Source organism: Pelobates fuscus, chromosome 3 (genome assembly GCF_036172605.1).
Source record: "Pelobates fuscus isolate aPelFus1 chromosome 3, aPelFus1.pri, whole genome shotgun sequence".
Classification (NCBI taxonomy): Eukaryota; Metazoa; Chordata; class Amphibia; order Anura; family Pelobatidae; genus Pelobates; species Pelobates fuscus.
The window spans coordinates 10,975,288-10,990,721 of NC_086319.1; the positions used below are offsets into that span (position 1 = coordinate 10,975,288).

The 15,434-nt window shown below is 42.9% G+C and overlaps 1 protein-coding gene across 1 annotated transcript in view; it reads left to right on the top strand.

The window, feature by feature from the left end:
• The first annotated feature begins 296 nt into the window (after positions 1 to 296).
• The window catches only part of LOC134601582 (uncharacterized), a 34,919-nt gene continuing 19,781 nt past the window's right edge, over positions 297 to 15,434 (top strand). The window contains exons 1-2 of the mRNA XM_063446106.1: positions 297 to 393; positions 7,678 to 7,730. Of these exons, the coding sequence (XP_063302176.1) occupies positions 297 to 393; positions 7,678 to 7,730 (150 nt within the window). The remainder of the gene's footprint in view (positions 394 to 7,677; positions 7,731 to 15,434) is intronic.

Here is a 15,434-nt window from a genome sequence, read left to right on the forward strand (position 1 = left end):
GAAGGTGTCCTGCGCCATCTTCAGGACTTCAACATTTAACCACACTTAAAGAAAACAATATTTTCCAAGTATTAAAATATAAAATAATAATATCATAATTTTAAAATATTTTTCAAAATATAAAATAATTTTAAAGGTTCATCCAGAAATATTGTGTGGGAGCGGGTGGGTAGGTATCGCTGTGTATCTAGCAATCTATTTCGTGTGGTGGGCGGCTCGCTCGCTGTGGAGACCCTGATTGTGTCCTTACGGTGTTTCAGATGCAGAGTGCCGGCCATTTTGAACACGTTGCTCACATGAATATGTTTGACATCCAGTGCCCTGCTTTCAGCATCCCAGTGAAGTCATGTGTCCTCAACCTATTTGGTGAAGAAATGGAACCCACTAAGAAAGGTTTGTTATCAATTGACCAGCACGGAGCATTTTGATTTCAGATATAATAACAGGTGTGGTCCCTCCCATCACTTGTCAATCAGTTGTCAGCATAGAGAATTGAGTGGAAGCGGAGAACAGGAGAACCCTTCTAGGGGCAGTTCTCCTGCTTTTTGTGACAACTACAGGACACGATAAATGATAGATTGCTTTGAGCTACCACATTTCCACCTATAGATTATGTCCTATTGAATGTTAGGATGTCTGATAGTTCTGTAATCTAAACTCTAATTGTAAGTTTTGTCAACAAACAATTAGAGAGAAAATGGAATCCAAACTATCCGCCAGTAAAGACGCTGCGGAAAGGAAAAAAATTAAATCCATTTCATTCACCACTCGATCTCACGAGGGGCTCACGTTAATCATGTGAAATAAGGGAAAGATAAAATAAAAACTTCGTGGAAACTGGACGTTAATACATTCTTTGTGTCTTATTAGTCTAGCTATAATAGTTTATAACAGTTTATTAAATAAAATCTGCAGGATAAACAAATTATATCCCATTTCAATGTAATATTCTGATGACATCATCATTTCTTGACCACGCCCCCTGTGAGGTCATTATGTCCACCACCCACACCCCTCCAATTTAATCCCTGCCACAACCCCGCTCCCCCCACACATATCTCCCAGCATTGGAAGGATGGGGGGCATCGTTCAGATTGGGTGACGCCAGGGACACAACTAGCGTCACTGGTGAGGCTCATAATAAAATTCAAACTAAAGCGGCATGTGAGCCCGACGTCAAGCCCCCAAGGCTCACAGACAGCCTTCCAGACGGCCCCCTTACATAGAGGACGAAAGCAGGACAGTTGGGAGCCCTGCTTCATGTCATAATCTCCCCTTACATCCCATATTTCATTACAGGGTGAATGGGTAGATTCTCAGGGTGAATGGGTAGATTCTCATGGTGAATGGGCAGATTCTCAGGGTGAATGGGTAGATTCTCATGGTGAATGGCCATATTCTCAGAGTGAATGGGTAGATTCTCAGGGTGAATGGGTAGATTCTCAGGGTGAATGGGTAGATTCTCATGGTGAATGGGCAGATTCTCAGGGTGAATGGGTAGATTCTCATGGTGAATGGCCATATTCTCAGAGTGAATGGGTAGATTCTCAGGGTGAATGGGTAGGTTCTCAGGGTGAATGGCCAGATTCTCAGAGTGAATGGGCAGATTATCAGGGTGAATAGGCAGATTCTCATGGTGAATGGCCATATTCTCAGAGTGAATGGGCAGATTCTCAGAGTGAATGGGCAGATTCTGAGGGTGAAAAGGCAGATTCTGAGGGCGAATGGGCAAATTCTTAGAGTGAATGGGCAGATTCTCAGAGTGAATGGGCAGATTCTGAGGGTGAATGGGCAGATTCTTAGAGTGAATGGGCAGGTTCTCAGGGTGAATGGCCAGATTCTTAGAGTGAATGGGCAGATTCTCAGGGTGAATGGGTAGATTCTCGGGGTGAATGGGCAATTTCTCAGAGTGAATGGGCAGATTCTGAGGGTGAATGAGCAGATTCTTAGAGTGAATGGCCAGATTCTCAGAGTGAATGGGCAGATTCTTAGACTGAATGGGCAGATTCTCATTGTGAATGGGCAGATTCTCCGGGTCATGGATGTGCTCCCTGTGAAGGCCAGGTGGCTATTTACATTAATTGCATTTGTTCCCTCTCTGCACCTTTCTTCTGATTATCTTCAAAGAAATTGTGGAACTCAAACAATTAATAAACAGCTTGAACAAGTACTGGAGCGTGAAATAATTGGCTCAGCGTGGCCTTGCTAATTCTTTCAGAAATAAAAAATGAGGTTAATTGGAAGATACTAATTAAATATTGGATTTTGCACTTTTTTTGTAACCAAAAATGAATTAACAGAAAACTTGGTATTCATTCTTCAACAACAACATCCTTGTCTTCAAAACTTTAAACTTTAAATGTTGTTTGGCCAGTACTAGCCTGTCTCACCTACCTTCTCATAACCTACCTTCTCATAACCTACCTTCCCATAACCCACCTTCTCATAACCTACCTTCCCATAACCCACCTTCTTATAACCTACGTTCTCATAATCCACCTTCTCATAACCTACCTTCGCATAACCTACCTTCTCATAACCTACCTTCTCATAACCTACCTTCTCATAACCTACCTTCCTATAACCTACCTTCTCATAACCCACCTTCCTATAACCTACCTTCTTATAACCCACCTTCTCATAACCTACCTGCTTATAATCTACCTTATCATAACCTACCTTGTTATAACCTACCTTCCTATAACCTACCTTCTCATAACCTACCTTCCTATGACCTACCTTCTTATAACCTACCTTCTCATAACCTACCTTCTTATAACCTACCTTCCTATAACCTACCTTCTCATAACCCACCTTCCTATAACCTACCTTCTTTTAACCAACCTTCTAATAACCTACCTTCTTATAACCCACCTTCCTATAACCTACCTTCTCATAACCTACCTTCCTATAACCTACCTTCTTATAACCCACCTTCCTATAACCTACATTCTTATAACCTACCTTCCTATAACCTACCTTCTTATAACCCACCTTCCTATAACCTACCTTCTCATAACCTACCTTCCTATAACCTACCTTCTCATAAACCACCTTCCAATAACCTATCTTGTCATAACCTACCTTCTCATAACCTACCTTCCTATAACCTACCTTCTTATAACCCACCTCCCTATAATCTACCTTCTTATAACCTACCTTCTCGTAACCCACCTTCTCATAACCTACCTTCATATAACCTACCTTCTTATAACCTACCTTCTCATAACCCACCTTCCTATAACCTGCCTTCTTATAACCCACCTTCTCATAACCCACCTTCTCATAACCCACCTTCCTATAACCTACCTTCTTATAACCTGCCTTCTTATAACCCACCTTCTCATAACCCACCTTCTCATAACCTACCTTCCTACAACCTACCTTCTTATAACCTACCTTCTCATAACCCACCTTCCCATAACCCACCTTCTTATAACCTGCCTTCCTATAACCTACCTTCTCACAATCTACGTTCTCACAACCCACCTTCTCATAACCCACCTTCTTACATCCTACCTTCTCATAACCTACCTTCCTATAACCCACCTTCCTATAACCTACCTTCCCATAACCCACCTTCTTATAACCTGCCTTCCTATAACCTGCCTTCCTATAACCTACATTCTCACAACTTTCCTTCTCATAACCCACATTCTCATAACCCACCTTCTTATAACCTACCTTCTCATAACCTACCTTCTTATAACCTACCTTCTTATAATCCACCTTCCTATAACCCACCTTCCTATAACCTACCTTCCCATAACCCACCTTCTTATAACCTGCCTTCCTATAACCTACCTTCTCATAACCTACCTTCTCATAACCTACCTTCTCATAACCTACCTTCTCATAACCCACCTTCCTATAACCTACCTTCTTATAACCTGCCTTCTTATAACCCACCTTCTCATAACCCACCTTCTCATAACCTACCTTCCTACAATCTACCTTCTTATAACCTACCTTCTCATAACCCACCTTCCCATAACCCACCTTCTTATAACCTGCCTTCCTATAACCTACCTTCTCACAACCTACCTTCTCACAACCCACCTTCTCAAAACCCACCTTCTTACATCCTACCTTCTCATAACCTACCTTCCTATAACCCACCTTCCTATAACCTACCTTCCCATAACCCACCTTCTTATAACCTGCCTTCCTATAACCTACATTCTCACAACTTTCCTTCTCATAACCCACATTCTCATAACCCACCTTCTTATAACCTACCTTCTCATAACCTACCTTCTTATAACCTACCTTCTTATAATCCACCTTCCTATAACCCACCTTCCTATAACCTACCTTCCCATAACCCACCTTCTTATAACCTGCCTTCCTATAACCTACCTTCTCATAACACACCTTCTTATAACCCACCTTCTCATAACCTACCTTCTCATAACCTACCTTCTTATAGCCCACCTTCTTATAACCCACCTTCCTATAACCCACCTTCCTATAACCAACCTTCCCATAACCCACCTTCTTATAACCTGCCTTCCTATAACCCACCTTCTCATAACCCACCTTTTCATGGGCCATTATGAAAGTGGGCCATTAACTTTTCATGGGCCATTATGAAAGTGGGCCATTAACTCGATAAAATCAGTTCTACTTCACCGTACACTACGTCTCGTATAGTGCTTGGGTGAACCTGCTAAAACAAGCTATAATCTCTGAGCTATACACTCGGGACTATAATCACTAATGGAAATGGAGTCCATGGTGACAACACTCGGGTCCCCTGCAAGTGGGCTGCCACATCCTACAAATAAAGCCATATATCTTCCCTGAGCTCGGTGCTGATGGTAAGGGGCGCTCTTAAATGGTTTGAAATCTGATGGTAAGGGGCGCTCTTAAATGGTTTGAAATCTTAACCCTGGGAGGGAGTTAGGGTACTGCTGGCACCATAACCACACTGTAGTTGTTATGGTGCTTGAAGTGTTACTTCCGGTGCTTCAAGTTTCCCTTTAAAATATTTTATTTGTTTTTAGAGGGAGATTGGTCGTTGATTCTGCCGTGGGGTTTTTAGATCGTGGCAGAGAGATCTTTTGCACCTATTCCCTGTTATTCCGAGACACAATTAAAATTTCTGCAAAAAAAGAGAGAATTTAGCCGGTGATGAGAAGGAATATATTTCACAGGCTGCGCTGTATCAGGGGCGGATGGGGTCTGGACGCTGTAAGTAATAAACAACGATTAATGTGTTGGCAGTGAGAGGTCTAACGCCGTGACTGCCATTATAGACGCTAACTGTGGGGCATCGAACCAACGCACAGGAGTTAGATTTGTAATTTGTTGTGTTATCTTCTAGAAAGTTCCAGATCGTTGGAAAGTGATCATTATCCTACGGAGAGGTTCATTTTCTACTCTCCGTCATCTCTTCCTAAAGGAGTTTGATATCAAGTCGTTACATTTCTGATTTTCTCAATTAAAAGACCACTACAGCCACCCAGATCACTTCAGCTCAATGAAGTGGTCTGGGTGCCAGGTCCCTCTAGTTTTAACCCTGCAGCTAAAAACAGAGCAATTCCAGAGATCCTGCTATGTTTACACTGCAGGGTTAAACCAGCCTCTAGCCTCTCACTGACATCCACTTTACACGGAGTAAATCACACTTATTTGACACTGGACGTCCTCACAGAGTCCAGTGTCAAAAAAGATCCCCATAGCAAAGCATTGAATAATGCTTGACTGCAGACCACTTACATTCCCGTTGCCCCCCAATAACGACAAGACACCTGAGTATTGGATAAGGGCAATGGCCACAGCTTTATTATTCCAACATATCAACTCAGCCAGCTTTTATCACCACCTGTCGGCTGTTGGGGTGACTACCCAACAGGCAGATGTACCGGATAATTCCAAGAGTCCGTACAGTCTGCCTTCTGCCATCAGCCCTGGCAGCTGCGACTCCCCAAAGCCTTGTCTTGCATTACTTGCGCTGGCCAGGACCTCCGCCATAGCTGTGACAAAAGGAAAAGAGAAACAACAACACAGCAAAAACACAGCAACAACATACAAACTCATCCTGAAGGGAGGGAGGGAGGGAAGGGAAAAACCTGTTCCAGCCTTCTTTCTAGGAATGGTGAGTACCCTCCCCGTGCACGCATACTTATACTGTCCCCATATTGCCACAATTGTATCCCATAAGTCCACACCCCTTACTGTGTGGCAGCAGTCATGCCTCCACTTCCTTACAGTCCAGGGGATCCCTTTCCTATGGGCGGGTTTGAATGTGCACGCGCCTCTTTGGCCACGCATGCGCATTCGGCTCCACTTGGAAGCTGACGTCGATGGAGGAGGAGAGGTGACCAGGGCCGAGGGAGCCCAGCGCTGGAATAAGGTTAGCAAATAAATGGTTAATTAAACATTTATTCGCAGAGGAACTGGGCCCTAAATACATATTTGTATTCCTAACGCTATAGTGTTCCTTTAAAAAGCTGTCAAAGCACTAATATCACTGAGCAAAACGCAAGCTAATATCCAGAAAACTCCATGTGAGGAATTACCATTGAGCCAATCTATGGTAATGCCAGTATTCTGTTGGTTTCCATGGCAACTTCTCCATTTATAGAACTTTGACACAGATTGCACCTTTGCTCCCCTGTGACTCTCCCTGTCTGAGGCCCTAGAACGCACGTCTAATGGACACTGGGAGAAACGGTCTGAGATTGACGATTAGATCCACAGTTCAGTGTTAATACTGGGGAAAAAGTCAAAATAAAAAACTGGTAACCGCTGGCAACCCAGTCCCCAGCTCCTCCTGTAATGGGGTGAGGGGACAATAAGGTCAAATTAAAAAAAACTAAATTATGATACAAGTCATAAAGCAAACTATGCGAGAGGAACCTCTTCAATCTTTAAACTTTTAGTTTGTAAAGTCGTTTGAGTAGGACAGCTTTGTGTTTCTGATCTTATATCTTATATTGTATGTCCTTTAAATATACAATTGTTGTACTACATTACAAGTTATGTTGGTGCTATATAACTAGTATCAGCAAGATCCGTCAGCTTTTTAGAGAAGGATTTAATGGACTGAATTGTATCCAATCTGAAAGCACAAAACGTTACTTCTCCTGGACTCTGTGACAGTAAAAGGGTTAACCATCTTTCTGAATCACCAAATGACTAAGAATAAAGGGGGTTATTAAATAGCATTAGAAAGGTCATACAAATGGGCCAAGGTAATTGAAAGGAACACGGAGGTAAAAGTACATTTCAATATCGTCATCAGGGGGCTTTGGGAGGGAGGCTGTATTGCTTTATTAACTAAAGCTTGTTAATAGTCCATGTTTTGAACATTTTTAATCGGAGACCCGTAGATTCATCCCAAATATTACAGAGTACAAGAAATGTCGCATGACACATTGCAAAACAACATTATAGTCTGTCACATGTACAATTATGGATGAAATAGCTTTTTAAAAATATCCGAAATTCAAGGCTAGAGTGAAGAAACAGGATTATCAAGGCTGGCTCATTTTTGATTTAAAAGCTCGTAGATTGTGTATTTCTGTGAAATCTTTTCAGCTATTTTATAATATAAGCCTTTTATACAGGATATGATTCATTAATGAGAACCTTGCATCGTTAATAGTCCCAATCTATTTCTCATCTATAATTACTGCGTCTCAGCAAATCTTTTCTCCATTTTTGATTCAGGGCGAGCGGATGACGAAAGCGGACTGCACAAATCGAAAGATACAACGCCAAATGTGGGTAATATAAAAATGTAAATAAAAATGCACCCCCACTATCCCCCAAACAATGACTGCATTGCTTTTCCTATCTCTGGCTTTTTTTTCTTGCTAAATAAAATTATTTTTCTGAAATGTCAAACTGGTAGAACATTGGGTTGAATTTTGAGCAATGTATTTACCTAAAATTGTCTAAACCTTTCTACGCTTACTAACAGCCAAATTGATGGAAACCCAATGAAGTCTAATTGAAACTGAAACTGATTTATTTAGACGTGAAAACTGTACTGTTATTTACCTGGATTTTTAATATGATGCTTACTTACCCCTAAATTTAATTTAATAAATATGTGCGTGTGAGGTGTGAAAGAGACATTTAAATGTAGAAATTCGCATTATCAAAATAATGGCGTCACTTAGTTATCCAGTTGCATAGGATAACTAAGTGACGCCATTATTTTGATTGTAATTATTAAAGTGACCGACTTTTTTATACTAAATTCCACCAGTTTCCATTTCAGAAGTGGGTAAAAGAGAATAAGAAACAAAAAGCAATATTCTGTCAGAATACGTATTTCATAAACAGAAAACTCTTTAATAATCCCTCGTAGGGGAGAAACTAAAACAAACGTGAAAAAAGAATAAATATAAAATAGGATCATTGTTTATATCTTCCACCCATTAGTCCACTTTTCTTTTTGTATTTACAGGGGTTAAGCCCCAGGGTATCTCCCAACCATTACAACTCTGGCGTGTGGACTTGTTCCATGTCTAACCAGCGTTGCTTTTCTGTATTTCATAAACACGTTGCATTGAAAAAGACATTTATTCAGAGTTAGGGCACAAAACAAAGCAATTGATGAAGAAATTTGACAGATTTAATAAATTGCCCCAAACGTACCGATAATTAGAGAGAGATCTCCCCCATTGTGTCTGTAGCCGCCGCTTGTGATGTCACTTTCTAAATCTTTAATATACATTTCACAGAAAACACAAGTTATGGTGATTGCCGATGCTTAATTCGGTGTTACGTCTGCGTAGCTCCCCTCTAAGGGATTATAAAATAAATTATTAACGAGCAGAAGGCAAGCACAGGTGAGTATTGATTGACATATTAAACGAGGAATTACTTTATTTACACGTTAATAGGAACATGGGAAGTATTGGTCGCTCCGAGTACGGCGGCACGTGAAAATAACGCCGGTCTTTTAACTGAGTTTGGCAATTCGATTTCTTTCTCAAACCGTACATTATTAACGTTTAGCAATGACATATAATGTGAATTGAAGTCATCAAGCACACAGAAAAACGTTTTCTAATGAAACGCGTATTTGTACATACATGTACTGATACGTTGTGATATCTCCGCAGCATTGTCACACAGAAAGTATCACAGGAAGGTTAAAGGGATTTCGGGTTCGGGAAGTCTGTGAGGTTTGAGTTGTTTATGGTTACGCGAGTATCACAGTGATTTAGTAATAGGTGGAATGAAAGTTAGGAATCGGATTGAGGGTTTTGGCGTTAAGTGAGACCTGATATTAGAGTAGTTGCCTTCCATCTACCCTTGTCACGTGTTCATCCGCTTATAGAAATGTGGTTAATGACATTTACTGTCCACACAGGAAAAGTTGTGCCGAGCAGCAACCTAATCCACAGAAGGGTTAATGCTGAGCAGCAATTATGCATATGAAACCTGGTAACTGACTTTGGGGTCAAAGGCCGGTTACAGCCTATCAGAACTAAAGGAGGGGTATTTAGGCCCAGTTCTCATCCTGCTCAGTGCCCTGTCGTGGTTTCCCTTGTGGTTGTCCGAGAGTGTGTTCCTGTTATTAGTTTTCTACCGGGTTTTTGACTTTGGCTTTGGCTTTGTTTATTGACTTCTCTATATTCTGGTATCCTGACTCCTGGCTTTCCTCATCGCTGCGTCCCTTTCTGTGTTCCCTGACCTCGGCTAGTATTTTTGACTATTCTATGTACGTTAAATCCGGCCATTCTAAGGACCGGTAATACGTTACTCATTTGTCATCCGTGCTATACAGTTCTATGTGCTGGATCAAACAGTAATCCTGACATTACGACATGGCCATAGATCCTGTAGAACTGTGTCAGCACATAGCTGCTTGCGAGAGGAAATTAGAGGAGAATGATCACCGCATGGATCAATTCGCTCAGGCTTTCAGTACGCTTCTCGCTAGAACGGCGTATCTGCAGCCTGCAGCGTCTCCTCCTATAGCACCTCTACCCTGTGTACCTACACCCACTGTGTACCTCCTTATCGCCATCCCTACAGTTTGATGGCAATATCCAGGAATGCAGGGGTTTTCTTAATCAGGTGGAGTACCATTTTGAGGCCTCACCAGGGTCATTCCCCACGGACAGAGCAAAAATTGGTTATCTAATGAATCAATTAAAGGGCAAGGCCCTTGCCTGGGCTAATCCGTTGTGGGAGAGTAATCGGAGCATTGCTCATAATTACCAGGAATTCCTTGCCGAATTCAAGCTCACGTTTGAGCCATTGGGTAGAGAGGATGATGCCTCCACTGCCCTAGACAAGGTAACCGGTCTATCTTGGATTATGCTATTGAATTCCGTACCTTAGCTTCCGAGCTAGACTGGACTAACAATGGGTTAATCTCAGCATTCAAAAAGGGTCTCTCAGAGACTATACTAGATGAGATAGCCGCTAAAGAATTACCTAAGAGTCTTAACAAATTGATTACGTTTGTCATGCATATTGATAATAGGTTAAGACTCAGAGAAGTCACCAGAAGCAAGACCAGACGTACGGCTATGTCCCTAGCACCTCAATTCTCTAAACCTGTTTTGTCTAACCTCCCTGTACAGTCCGAACCCGAACCTATGCAGTTGGGGGTCACTAGACTGTCGGAGGCCGAAAAACAGTATAGGAGAAGGGAGGGGTTATGCCTATATTGCGGCAGAAAGGGACATATGATAACTAATTGCCCAGTGCGTCCGGAAAACTTCCGCACCTAAGAACCTTAAGGGGACAGATCTTAGGTGTGATGGAGTTGTCCTCTAACAAAAACAAAAGTTGATTCCTCCTTGAGGTATCTATTTCACTTGCTAACAAGAAGTTTTCTTGCAGTGCCCTAATGGACTCAGATGCTGCTGGGAATTTTATTGATGCCCAGTTTATTAGGGGTAATGAGATATCGGTCAGGGAGAGACCTACGGCGCTAGCTGTAGAGGCTATTGATGGTAGACCACTCACACAACCGCTTATAACCCATGAAACTGTCCCTATTACGATCTCTATTGGGGCCTCCCATAGGGAGGAGATGACGTTTCAGGTTATTACTTCTCTAACATGTCCTATCATATTAGGGTTTCCGTGGCTGAGTAAGCACAATCCCTATATTGACTGGGCTAATGGGGAGATATTAGAAAGGGGTAAAGAGTGTATGGGGAGATGTATAAAACCAGTACTAAAGAGATTGGATACTATTGACCTTCCCACTACCACTCCCCACACTCCTGTAGTTCCCATACAATACCGAGAACTTCAGGAGGTGTTTAACAAGGCTCAATCCAATGTATTGCCTCCCCACAGAGCATATGACTGTGCCATTAACCTGTTTCCAGGCGCTATGCCACCTAAGGGGGCAGTTTATGCCTTATCTCCCCAAGAGAGTAAAATAATGGAGGAATACATCACAGAATCCTTGAGCAAAGGGCACATAAGAAAGTCATCCTCACCAGCTGGTGCAGGATTCTTTTTTGTTGAGAAAAAGGGTGGTGAGTTACGCCCTTGCATAGACTACAGGGCACTTAATAAAATCACTGTAAAAAAATGCATACCCTATCCCACTCATTTCCGAATTGTTCGATAGACTTCAGGGAGCTAAAGTATTTACTAAGCTTGACCTTAGGAGCGCTTACAATTTGGTTAGAATTAAAGAGAATCATGAGTGGAAGACGGCATTTAATACCGTAGTGGACACTATGAATATCTGGTAATGCCATTTGGGTTATGCAACGCCCCGGCCATATTCCAAGACTTTATAAATGATGTACTCAGGGAATTCATTTACTCATTTGTCTTGGTTTATTTGGCCGATATTTTGGTGTATTCCCCTGACCTTTAAACTCACCACTCCCATGTGAAACAGGTTCTGCAGACATTGTTGAAAAATAAACTTTATTGTAAATTAGAAAAGTGCATATTTGACCAGTCTGAAGTCCACTTTTTGGGTTACAACATCTCTGCATCGGGATTTCAAATGGATCCTAAAAAACTAGAGGCTGTACTACACTGGCCATTACCCTCTGGTTTAAAAGCCATTCAAAGGTTTATTGGTTTTGCCAACTATTACAGAAGATTCATCAAGGGATTTTATTCTGTAATAGCTCCCATCACTAATATGACTTGCAAAGGGGTTAGTAGCACGGTATGGTCCAAAGAGGCTATGAATGCTTTTGAGACTCTTAAACAAAGATTTGCCTCTGCGGACATACTAAAACATCCCGACACCAGTAAACCTTTTATATTGGAGGTTGATGCATCCAAGACAGGGGTAGGGGCTGTTCTCTCTCAGAGAGAAAGCCAGGGAACACCATTGCAACCTTGTGGCTACTTCTCCAGAAAGATGTCTCCTGCTGAGCGCAACTACGATATTGGCAATAGAGAACTGTTGGCCATTATTCTTGCCCTCAGGGAGTGGCGACATCTTTTGGAGGGTTCCAAGGACCCCCTGTTGATCATAACCGACCACAAAAACCTGGCATATATAGGTGATGCCAAACGTTTGTCTTCCTGACAGGCTAGATGGTCACTGTTCCTTTCACGTTTTAACTTCATCATTACTTATAGACCTGGTTCTAAAAATACCAAGGCTGATGCCTTGTCCAGGCAATTTGTTAATGAGTCAGCTCCGGAACAGGTGACATCTCCTATTATTCCACTAGAGTGTATTATTGCTACTACTGTCATCTCACTGTCTTCTCCACTGCTTGCCACCATACTGGAGGCCCAACCTCAGGCGCCAAGTGGTAAACCGTGTGATAAACTGTTCGTTCCCCTATGTGAAAGGGTTAATAGCATGAAAGTGTTCCATGACAATATAACTGCTGGACACCCGGGCATCAATAAGTCCACTGCCGCGATCACTAGATCATTTTGGTGGGATTCACTCAGGAAAGATGTAAAGGAGTATGTGCAGGCATGTTCTGTGTGTGCAGTTTCTAAGGTGACTCATGCACTTCCTTGTGGCCTGGTGCAGCCTCTTCCTGTTCCTGAGATTCCATGGTCCCACTTATCCATGGACTTTATTGTTGAGCTTCCTAGCTCTGCTGGGTTCACTACTATTCTCATGGTTGTAGACCGATTTTCTAAGATGGCTCACTTCATTTCTCTCAAGAAGTTGCCATCTTTGCAAGAATTGGTCCTAATTTTCATACGTGAAATTGGCCGTTTGCATGGCATCCCTCACAATATTGTGTCTGATAGGGGCTCTCAGTTTGTGTCCAGGTTCTGGAGGGCGTTCAGTAAACAATTGGGGATTGATCTCTCCTTCTCCTCCTCCTACCAGCCACAGACCAATGGTACAGCTGAGAGGGCTAACCAGTCATGAGAAGTTTATTTGCGTTGTTTTATTAATAGCACACAGGACAATTGGTCCGAACTACTCCCGTGGGCCGAGTTCGCTAGAAACAATGCTGTTCATGACTCCTCTGGGCACAGTCCATTTTTTGTCAATAATGGTAGGCATCCTACGGTTCTCCCTGCGGTATTATCTGATTCCTGCTCTGGATGAGCGTCTGGCCTCCATTCGCGATACCTGGGTTAAGGTTCAAACTGCTCTAGGGGCTGCTGCTGAACGCTTCAAACATTTTGCTGATAAGCGTAGGAGTGCCAACCCGTTGTACCGAGTGGGGGACCGGGTTTGGTTGTCATCTCGCAACATCAAGTTTAAGGTCCCAAGCATGAATATAGAGTGCTTCGTGGGATCAATCCAGTGTCTTACTCTCTGGCTCTTCCTGCATCTTTAGGGACTCCCAACACTTTTCATGTGTCCTTACTCAAACCTCTTGTCTGCAATAGATATACTGTTCCTTGTGTTCCTCCCCCTCTGGTGGTGGTGGGTGGTCAGGAGGAGTATGAGGTATCTTCTATTGTGGATTCTAGGTTTTCTCGGGGCACTTTACAGCACTTGGTTGTTTGGAAAGGTTACGGTCCTGCTGAACGTTCTTGGGTTTCGGCTCCTGACCTGCATGCAGGCAGTGAGATCCGTGTTTTTCACGCCAAATTTCCTCTCAAGCCTGGTCCTGCCTGCCCGGTGGGCGTTCTTCAGGTGGGGGGTAATGTCACGTATTCATCCGCTTATAGAAATGTGGTTAATGACATTTACTGTCCACACAGGAAAAGTTGTGCCGAGCAGCAACCTAATCCACAGAAGGGTTAAAGGACCACTCTAGGCACCCAGACGACTTCAGCTTAATGAAGTGGTCTGGGTGCCAGGTACCTCTAGGATTAACCCTTTTTTTTTATAAACATAGCAGTTTCAGAGAAACTGCTATGTTTATAATGAGGGTTAATCCAGCCTCCAAATCCTCTAGTGGCTGTCTCACTGACAGCCGCTAGAGGCGCTTGCGTGATTCTCACTGTGAAAATCACAGTGAGAGCACGCAAGCGTCCATAGGAAAGCATTGTAAATGCTTTCCTATGCGACCGGCTGAATGCGAGCGCGGCTCCTGCCGCGCATGCGCATTCAGCCGATGACGTCGCGATCAAGATGGAGAGGAGGAGGAAAGCTCCCCGCCCGGCGCTGGAAAAAGAGGTAAGTTTAACCCCTTCCTCTCTCCAGAGCCCGGCGGGAGGGGGTCCCTGAGGGTGGGGGCACCCTCAGGGTACTCTAGTGCCAGGAAAACGAGTATGTTTTCCTGGCACTAGAGTGGTCCTTTAATGCTGAGCAGCAATTATGCATATGAAACCTGGTAACTGACTTTGGAGTCAAAGGCCTGTTACAGCCTATCAGAACTAAAGGAGGGGTATTTAGGTCCAGTTCTCATCCTGCTCAGTGCCCTGTCGTGGTTTCCCTTGTGGTTGTCCGAGAGCGCGTTCCTGTTATTAGTTTTCTACCTGGTTTTTGACTTTGGCTTTGTTTATTGACTTCTCTATATTCTGGTATCCTGACTCCTGGCTTTCCTCTTCGCTGCGTCCCTTTCTGTGTTCCCTGACCTCGGCTAGTATTTTGACTATTCTATGTACGTTAAATCCGGACATTCTAAGGACAGGTAATACGTTACTTATTTGTCATCTGTGCTATACAGTTCTACGTGCTGGATCAAACAGTAATCCTGACAACCCTAGACTGTGCAAGATCAAAGTTTGGAACCGTTAGTGTGACGCCATATTTATTGGCGACTGTTTTAACACTTGCTCCCTGTTTTAGTTTGTTGTCTTTCCCTAAATTTAAAAGATAATCCTGACATGGACTCCTTGCTCACTGTTCCTAGAGGGGTATCAGCTACACCTCGCCGAGGAAGCCTAATGAGTCTCATATAGTATTATATATGTATACATAACTTTATATACATATATAGGTACACACGCAGAGCCTCATACATATTACATACATAAACACACACAATCTCCTACATACCCACACACAGTCAGCCTCACACATACACACACTCTCCAACATACACATACACTTACCCCCATGCAAATACACACTCTCCTACATTCTCACACACACACAC